The sequence below is a fragment of the Poromitra crassiceps genome (assembly GCF_964638095.1).
Source record: "Poromitra crassiceps genome assembly, chromosome: 3".
NCBI classification, from domain to species: Eukaryota; Metazoa; Chordata; class Actinopteri; order Beryciformes; family Melamphaidae; genus Poromitra; species Poromitra crassiceps.
The window spans coordinates 52,590,338-52,600,368 of NC_139625.1; the positions used below are offsets into that span (position 1 = coordinate 52,590,338).

A 10,031-nucleotide genomic window follows, 5' to 3' on the forward strand; every position below is an offset into this window, starting at 1 on the left:
GTTTCTTTGCAAACTACATCTTGTACTTGTCAACACTAGTTTGATCTATGTTTCTTCACAACAGATGTCTAGTACATGCCCTGGAAGAGGCCCGGTACATTGCTGTGTGCTTTAATACAACATGAAATCGTCTCATCATTGTACTCAACTGATCAATGAGAGGCTCCTTTTCACACGTTTTCACACCATGCAGCCCAGGGCAATAAGGAGCCAAATTCAGGTCAAATCTGTTGCTTCATGAGATGATGCGCTTCGATAGATGGCCTCTAGTCTGTGGTATTTAAGTAACTTGGTGGAATTAGGTAATCTAGCCATGCTGCAGTGTTTCAGTTGAACACCCTCACCGTGGGCCTGTACAAGGTCTGAGCTTGTTGGATCTGGGTTACCCCTTTTTCCCCAGCAAAATGTAAGTCTCATTTCATTTCTTTCAAGATTACAAATAGGTCTAGACTACACAAACTAGTGTCCTCCTAACCTCTATATATTGCAAAGTAAATTATATAACAATGATTGAAAAGAAATGACAAAACAATGCATATGATGTAGCCTAATTGGGCTACAGCACATAATTAAATTCAGTAGCCTAGAAATGTCAGAAAACTTGAGTACAGATGTTAAGTTTATAGTAAGTTTGCGGAGTGGAAGTGCCCTTTACCTGTACTGTTTGGGGTCACTGGGAGACTTGATGATCTCGCTGTCTCCAACTTTGCCCTCTACTGCTGCTGCTACCTCCTGGCTCTCCCCCAAGGCCGCCCCCTGGTCGGGATCTTCTGACGCCCCTCCTGAAGACGCCGGGGCGGCTCTGGATTTGTTCGTCTGCGGCATCCTCAGCAGAGACGAAGCTTTGGCACTGCGGGTTGACAGCAAGGTGCGAGCATAAACAGCAAGACAGCTCGCTGTCACCGGTAATTTCCTCCTCAGCACACCGTGTCAGCCGGAGCAGGGCTATGATGCTGACCCTCTCTGACAGACAGACAGACAGTTATGGCAAAATGAAAGCCCAGAAACTTGCGATGGTGTGACCAAAACAACACGGCGCAGATGAAGCGTATCTCTCACAGCAGAGGCCTAGCTGATCCGTGAACTGTCATAGCAGCAGCGTCCACAATGACAGACCAGTCTAGGCTACGAGAGGTGCGATGGACCGACAATACAGCTATTCATACAGGCTGTCTGGTGGTTTCGCCCTATTCAGATGCATGTCAGCTAAAATCCGACCCATCCATTGACTGCACCACCATCAAAAATGCGCCTTTTATCTCCACAGCGCGACTGTAGCACAGCAAGACAGATGGTCAATGATCAATACAGTCTATGAAAACAGCAACAATAAATGAAATAGTTGCAGTAACGTTCGTATTATGCGTAGGCAGATTAGCGAAAAGGCTATACGTGCTACCTCAATAATTCACTGTCATCATGTTAAACTACATAGGCTACATCGGTTTTATATAGGGCTCTGTTTGAAGGCGAAGCTAAACTGTTAGTACTAATAGAAGCTTCAATGTAGCTTTTAAAGCCGGTACCAATATCCATACCTTCTCCTTCCTGACACAAGGGCCTCAACTCAACGCTCAACATATGGGAAGACGGCTGTATGTCAACAAGCAGCGCTGTGATTCGCTGAAAAGTTGCAGCGTTTCAATATCGGAGCCTCTGATTGGTTTGCTAGACGAGTGGGCGTGATGTGTTTTAAACACGTGTGCACTGTAGCGGCAGGAGTTGGATGGCGGCGACAATAAGTAAGTTGCCATCATGCCACCTGTTTATGAATGCGTTATGACTGCTGGCTCGTGATGTGACACAGCCGATGAAAGACAAAATTGCTCGTTTGGCATCTTCCAGATTATATGAAACGACAGTTCAGGGAAAGCGTGCACCTACTGAAAGGTATATAACCTGTTTGTTGGTTTGAAATATATGCATTGTGTCTATACTGTTAGCCACATTGCAAACACACCAATCTTCTTCTACCCCTCTGCATCTGATAGTTCCGATAGTTCACCTGTCCTGATGATTGGCTGGCTGCCGCTAGGTGGCAGGAATAGGCCACGAAGCACACGGATGTTGGGTAAATTTTACACTTGATTTTTGATGGTGGTGTAACCATAACTTCACGAAGTTTACTCCCATGCTGGCTACAACACTAATGCCATCCTCTTCTTCGTAGCTTATACATGGCATCATCTGTAAGTAGCATTGCTTATTAACATAAAAGTGACATAGATGCATGATTATTTGTTTGAGATATGGTATTTTGCATGTTTAGTTAATAATGCCTTGTCTAACTTAGCAATGGTTGTGAATGGGGTTTTAGCTAACCGTGCATTGTCTACATCAGCAATTGTGGAGTTTATTGTTTGTTTTACAGTCAAATTAGATGGTTTGATAAGTGACATTTAAAGAAATGGTCATAGATTTACAGACTTACACTGTATTTACCATATGCTGTAACAAAACTTATTATGTTTTTTGTAATGTGGTGATGCAAAATGTCATCTAGCACTTAAGCCAAGCTTTGTGTGATATTGCATAGTGATGCAACATTTTCATTTGTATACCCCTGTTCTTTTGTTCACAGTTTTACACTTACTCCTGATTTAACTGCCAAATTCAACACATGGGTCTGTTCCTTGGAGTTTGATTGGGAGAGTGTTTAGCTGTCTGTATAGCTGAGTATACGTTCATGGGGACAACACTTAGCGAGGACAGAACACTTACCACGAATACCATGTCCAGTGCCCTTCCTCAGCCACCCCTCTGCAGCATGTTGGCATTTCACCCCTCCTCTATGCCAATAGTCCTCCCCCTCACTCACCACCTCCCTCTCTCTCTCTCTCTCTCTCTCTCTCTCTCTCTCAAGCCAATCTGATTTGCCCGTGGGCTTCTGTCGGTGGAAAGAGGTGATAAACACCGCAACCATGACAACCAGCGAGGGTGTATCCTAATGGCTTTACTTGGCATCCTACTCGCCCCCTTCTTCAAGTCTATTCTTCCACCTGCACTGATATCACACTCTCAGGATAGATCAAAGCAGTGCGATTCCACCACAGTATAAGGGCCAAGCTTCGCCCATCCAAGTCTTATGTTAGACAAGCTGGCAGTAGGTCTATCACCATGTGAGTAGAAACAATGTTTAAGATCTCTCCATTGTTTAATTGATATGATGTGGATGATACAGCAACGTAAATCTGTCACTGATGAATAAATATCGATCGATAGTAAAGTTAAGCATATTGATGTTATAGGGTTCCCCTTCGCTCTCAAGCAATCAGGTTTAAGAAAGCACTTTACTGTGGGATTTTTACAAGCATGTCCTATTGATCGCTAACCGAGCCCTTTTGCAAACAACGTGAAAAAGGCTTTCATACCAAATTTGGTTGCAGAGAAAGAGGCACCAGGCTTCTGTTGGCAGTGCCAGAGGAAGTACTAAACCCATATCACTCTCAGAATTGCATGTGAGCAATTGCAGGGCTGTGGTGATACTGACAGTAAGTAGCTGAGCTGTGTGAAATGGCTTTTATGTGATTGGTGATGTGAAAACTTTTTTGAATGCAATAAAAGGGAGTGTGTGTGTAGTGTAGTGATCAATTGGATGGGGCTCTGACTAAAAACCCTCGACATTTCCTTTAATGCCAGCGTATATAGCCTTCCATGGCAAGGCATTGTATTAGCACAGCTGCAATGCGAGTGGCAATCATTTCAGATTTTTCCACTTACGTGCCCCTCTATAACTGAGTCCAAATTGAAGTTTGGATCGGGCACCTCGGGCCTCTCCAGAAAAATGTGTCTGTGTAAAAATGCAATGTAGAATGCAGCCAGCTGAATCATTGTAGGTATTATGAATTTGTCCCCCTCGGTCAGCTGTCTCTGTAGAGACATGGGAGACAGCAGCAGCAGCTAGCTAACTCTGTCTTTACCTTAAGATTCCAAGGGGGCAAGGTTCCCATAGCAACTGATTTAAATCCTAATTAAAGCAGGAGGTTTGATTAATTAGCTCCAACGATGTGTGTGTGTCTGTGTGTGCGTCGTGTGTCTCTCTGTGTATGTGGCATGTGTGGGAGTTCTCGTCGTGAGTCACTGCTGTGTCTCTTGTGGAGCTTGTGCATGATATGTTGAATGAGTAGGGGGAGTTATACCCGTGTGTGTGTGTGTGTGTGTGTGTGTGTGTGTGTGAGTGTGTGCATGTGTGTGTGTGTGTGCGTGCATTTGTGTGTTTAGTGTGTGTCTTCAGATGCATGCTTTGCATGCTTGTGGGTAATCCTGTGAATCACTGCGTCTTCTGCATATGTGCTTATGTGTGTGCCTGTGTGTGTGTGTGTGTGTGTGTGTGCGTGCGTGCCTGTGTGTGTGTGTGTGTGTGTGTGTGTGTGTGTGTGTGTGTGTGCGTGCCTGTGTGTGTGTGTGTGTGCGTGTGCGTGCCTGTGTGTGTGTGTGTGTGTGTAGGTGTGTGTGCACATCCATGCATGTGTGTGTGTCTCCCATGAGGCTTGTCCTTGCCAGCAGTACTAGTGTGTGAATCAGAGGTGAGTCCTCTGGAGTTGCCCTCTGCTTTAATCTGGAGCTAATGACAGAACCACCTGCGCTCTTGGCCATCTCTCCCCCACTGCTCTCTCCCCTCTCTCTCCCCCACTGCTCTCTCCCTCTCTCCCCTCTCTCTCCCCCACTGCTCTCTCCCTCTCTCCCCTCTCTCTCCCCCACTGCTCTCTCCCTCTCTCCCCTCTCTCTCCCACTCTATCTATCCCCCTATCTATTGGCTCCTCTCCCCTCTCTCTTCACCCCATGTCTCTCAACGCTCCCCGAATTCCCTCTCCTCATTGTCTCTCTTTCACTCTCTCCCACAAGCAGCCTTCCCCTGTGCCCCCTCCCTCCCTGTTTCTCTCCTTTCCACTGGGTACAGGGTGCCCTTGCCTCGCTGATTGCCTTATCCCAGTGAGTAATGAGAGACTGGGGGCAATGTAGGCCCAAAAAGAATCCAAAACACGTGTTACGGGACAGCGCTGCAGTACAGTATGTGAACAACATGTAGCTTTGAGCACATTATCTGACGCACAGATTTCCAGGGGACAGGGATGTGTGTGTGAACAATGTTTTTACTCTGGGACAAGTATGTGTGTGTTTATGTGTGTACTTGTAATTATGTGTGTGTGTGTGTGTGTGTGTGTGTGTGTGTGCGCGTGCGTGCGCGCGCGCGCGCGCGCGCATGCATGCATGTGTACACTACCCGCTCACACACTAGTTTCTCTTCCAACAATATATCTTGAATGAGAACAAGAACATATTATACACTTGACTTTAGGCAAGCGTTGGTTTAGTTAGAGAGCTACAGTTTGTTATGACAAATCCTTTACTGTGTGACCAGGCAAGAAAGCAACAAACTAACTGAACAAAACAAGCCTAATGGCCAAAGGGAAGAAGGAAACAAAGAAAGAATGACACGAGAGGCACCCTGAACTGACAGAGTCCACAGGAGAATCAAAGGAAGAAAGTCAAAAGTGAAGGAAGAAATGGATGAGAAGGACGGGAGGAGGAAAGGCTAAATGAAACAGAAGAAATCAAAGTATGATCTGACAGAAATAATTCACATGGGGGGTGGAAGGGGAAGGCTTTGGAGGAGAAAGCAGAGGAGGAAGAAAGAGGGAAGTGGCTGGAATGAAACAGAATGAATCCCCATCCATTTCAGCACCGGACAGCTCCACAGACAGGACAGCACTAGGCCAGTATAAATAGATCCCCTACTTTAGAGGCCCCTTCAACGCTCCAAAAAAGTACTTTATGTGCTCAGAGCGGCTCCTGCCCCAGGAGAACAGACACGCAGGTATCTGATGGTGGCTGATAACCATCTTCTCTGAGTTCCTCTCCGTTTGTTTTCTTAATTTAGGGAGCCTCCACGCTTCACAGACAACACTGCTGGGAGGGAAGCGGGTGTTTTCCTCCTAGACTCTCTGGCGTGGACGTTGTTACAGTCTGAGCTAGTGCTACACTATATATCACCTCAGGTCTGGGATCACATTACCCCTGCCGCAGTTCTGACATTAACAATTAGAGAGCTGGAAATAATATCTCACCCAGAGTCAGTTGCTGGCAACACCTATAGGCGATGCATTGTCTTGTTGGATCTTATTAATGCATCGTCTGCTGCAACTGTATATTATGTGACTAAAGTGACTTGTGCGTACGCGTAAGTGCATGTCTGCGATGTTTACAAATGCATGTGTACATGTGCCTGTGCAACCCAGCCAGCCTGTTTCCATTGCAGCCAGCGTTAAGTAGCCTTGTGGGGAAGCAGTATTACAGCCTAATGCACCTGAGAGCCCTGAAATCTATAACCATCATCTACATCTGCCTGATATTACTGGAACCGTCTATGTTACTGTTTCTGATAGCAATCTCCAGGGAGAGCTTTCCCCTCCATTGCTGTGGGGAGAGTTACAGTGAGGCAGAGAGAGAGAGAGAGAGAATGCACCTCTCCATTACCTCAAGGTGATTCGCCTTAATGCACGCTGAAATCAATGTGAAATTGAACTGAAAATTGAACTTTCAGCTCAGTAATGTGGAAGACATGTTGTTATTAAATCTTTTCCTATGGCTGACTGATATTTGAACGCTTTTTGAATGCCCTGTTTCAGCACCGTGGTACCACAGTTGTCCTTGATGGAGACCCTGACATTTACCCGCTGGAGTAGGGGACCCCGGGCCGTGGGCCTACAGGCCTCTTAATGGCAGTATTGATGGAGCAGCTGAACACCTAGCAGGCTGTCATTAGGAAAGCCAGCTCAGGCTAAATTCAGTGTTGGTGGGGGGGCTTTATCGCTCTCAGTCTCCGTGGCATCTGTTGCGCCCACCACTTCCATTTGGCATGACAGGTGTTGTGATGTAGGCCATACAGACTTCCAGGCTTCCACATAATCTCCCCATAAAAGTCACCACAGCCCCCCCCCCCCCAACTGATGCTGCGTGCGTGCGCGCGCGCGCGATGATGCCAGCTGGCACGGGTCGCCATGGTAACACACACCGGTTTCACGAAATCCGTCGGTGCTTAAGGGCAAGATGAATAAACTAATGAGATTATAAATTATTGTCGGTATAGCTGAACAGTCGGGGTATTTTTACCAGACTGCATATGGGGGCAACGTGAGGAGAAAGTTTATGGGGCCCATTGTGTCTGCGACTCTGTTGTGTCTTCAGTAGGCTACTAATGTGTTTATTATGGGGAAGTGAAGGCTCCATGGTGAGGACGAACCCACCCTGCGCGTTATGCCTATAATTTACAAACTAGCAGTTGTGCGCCATGCACCTTATTGCATGCTTAATTGCGCCTCCGTCCCCCTTTTCTCCATGAATTAGCCAGTTGTCTGAGACGAAGAGGGGCTGATCTCCAGCTCCACCATCATTAAGCCTGCCTGCCACAACTCCACGCATCGCACGCCTGTCCAGCGGTCCAGTGCCGCAGCTCCCACGGGCTGCGCACTGTGGAGAAGCGGACCTGCATCCTAAAGCCAATCGTTTCTCTCCCCCGTTTTTTATCCTCCACCTCATTGCAGTCTTATCACGTCCCCCGCTGCTCCCCCCATCCGCCCGCCTCAGCCGCTACAGGAGAGGCGAGAGGGAGAGAGAGTGCGGCTGAACGTGAACGACATGTCGACAGTCAGCCTCTAAAGTGTTTTCTCGGTCGTTCCCTAATTCTTTGGCGGCGGACTGAGTGAGTATTACCCGCATCCGTGCTCTGCTAAGCGTCGCTGTGTGGATCAGAGGGGCTGGTAGGGAGACAGACAATGGGGAATGCAATTGGATTGCGTTACTCTGCCAAGGATTTTCATGGTAAACGTCTTAATAGGTTATGTTAATGACTAGGGTATTTAATTTGTCATGCTTTAATTCTGCTCACTATTACAATATGTGTGCACTATAGTTCAGGCTAATTGATTTTTGTAGAGGGCTGTGGGCTATCCAGGCTGATAGCCCATACACTTGATCATTGATGCTGCGCTGCTTGTGCCTGATAGTGCGGGTCTGTGCTGGGAGCAGGGGCCCATGTAAATCCGTGTGAAGCTTGGCATTGGCTCTGTATAGCCTGACGGACAGAGAGGACGGAGAGGTAGACATTGGAATTATGTGACATGAATAATATGGCAAGGAATAAGCGGTGACGGTCATCTCTGGTTCGCTTGCGTCAGTGTGCAGGATAAGGAAGACAAAGTCGGAGTCAGAGAGACTCAAGAAAGAGATGGAGAGAAGCCACACCTGTCAGGCCTGTTTTCACTGTTTAAATTGGACATGAGGAAAGATGCATGGAAAGACAGACAGGCAGGCAGGCAGGCAGACAGACAGACAGACATAACCTACAGACAGGCATACAGACAGTCAGTCAGATAGAGATAGATAGGCTAGATAATGTTATAACTTCTATGCATCAATCAGCACATAACTTCTTTGGCTCTAATGAGGCTATGCTGAATGCTGAAGAGTCCACTGGGCTTATTGGACGTGGAGAAACTTGGGTGTTGACTGTGTGTCTCATTATGGAGAGATGGCCATCCACCAAAGCTAATTCTAGCAGGAGGACCCCATATGTCTCTCTGGATTCAATATTGATCTCTACTATTCAGGGGGCTTCGGGCCCAGTGGTAAACAATGCATTTTCTTGGACGTCTGCATTATTCTCCCAACAACGACCTATTGTATATTGTCTTCCACATGCAGTATTGTATTCCAATTTGTCAGGCACTCTTGAGCATGCTGACCTTGATTGCATTTCTTGGGTGGACCCTTGTGTGAAGAGTAGATGTGCAGCATTTCCACAGCATGTTTTCCACCACTGCTTATTTGTGTTCAGTTGTTTTCATGTATTGTTGCAATAATATGTAACATTGCTGCATTGCACTGGTTTGTTAAGGAAGCACAAACTCTTGGATGCGTGCCTAGCTACAGTACCTATGTTTGGTAGAGGGGAAAAAAGAACTTTTCGGATATGGTCTGACCTTTCACACATTCTTTTCAACAGTAACAACACACACACACACACACACACACACACACACACACAAATGCACATACTTGGATCCAACGCTACTGTATTTCTCTGAGGCAGGATTGTGCGCAGAGAGAGAGAGAGAGGAGGGCTTTGATGTAATCAATATCAGATTTCAGCTGTTTCACTGTGAGCTCTCATCCTGAGTGGCAGCCTTTACTGACTTATGCAATCCCACTCTCTGCTCTCTCCCACCTCTCCTGCACCGCTCCTCTCCTAGCTGTTTCCTCTTCCCTTCTATGTACTCTCTGCTCTCTCCCACCTCTCCTGCACTGCTCCTCTCCTAGCTGTTTCCTCTTCCCTTCTATGTACTCTCTCCCATTTCTGACTCTTCTTGTCTCCTCACCTCTCTCTCCCTACACTCCATTCCTTTGCCTCGTTGCCACTCTCCTCCACTCATTTCCCCCTCTCGCCTCATCTCCCCGTCATAATCATCCCCGTGATTGCTCTTCCTCTCCCGGGCGGTGATGTTTTCACTGCTGCCTCCTTGTCTAACTGGCTGATGTTAGATTATTGCTGTATGATTACAGCCACCATACCACCATGATCATTATTGCATTTCGCATGGCAGCGTTCAACAACACTGTATGAGCTGATCGAGGTGCTTTATCCAATTCAGATCTCATTAAGGCTTGAGACGAAATATCCCCCATGCAAGATTTACAGTACGTCTCAGCTTTTTTCCTCTCCTTCAGGACTGCTGCAAGTCGTACTTTCGCCGCACTAAGTTCTCATCTCGATGTTATTTCGCTGCCATTACCATCATCATCATCATCAGTTCATCACTCTGCCTGGCTGTCACTGCATTGGCTTTACAGCAACCCATTTGACGTTTAGAAGGGTCTTTTTCATAACTAATGATGCTGTCACTCTTCTATTATGATCATGATTATGATGATATGATCATGATTGTGACAGGACTTGATAACCTAATATTCTGCTGATTGATAATATAGGGCATTTAGTGCAGCATCCTTCTGCTCTGATTGCCATTCATTTG

At 46.7% G+C, this 10,031-nt stretch overlaps 1 protein-coding gene across 2 annotated transcripts in view; it reads right to left on the reverse strand.

The window, feature by feature from the left end:
• The window catches only part of nrd1a (nardilysin a (N-arginine dibasic convertase)), a 36,048-nt gene extending 34,486 nt beyond the window's left edge, over positions 1 to 1,562 (reverse strand). Inside the window, exons 1-2 of one of the 2 annotated variants that reach the window (XM_083632787.1) lie at positions 1,539 to 1,562; positions 656 to 963 (exon numbers count right to left, since the gene is read on the reverse strand). In XM_083632787.1, the coding sequence (XP_083488913.1) occupies positions 656 to 825 (170 nt within the window). In that variant the 5' untranslated portion in view covers positions 826 to 963; positions 1,539 to 1,562. The remainder of the gene's footprint in view (positions 1 to 655; positions 964 to 1,538) is intronic. The other variant, XM_083632788.1, reaches the window with a different exon arrangement.
• Positions 1,563 to 10,031: the final 8,469 nt, after the last annotated feature.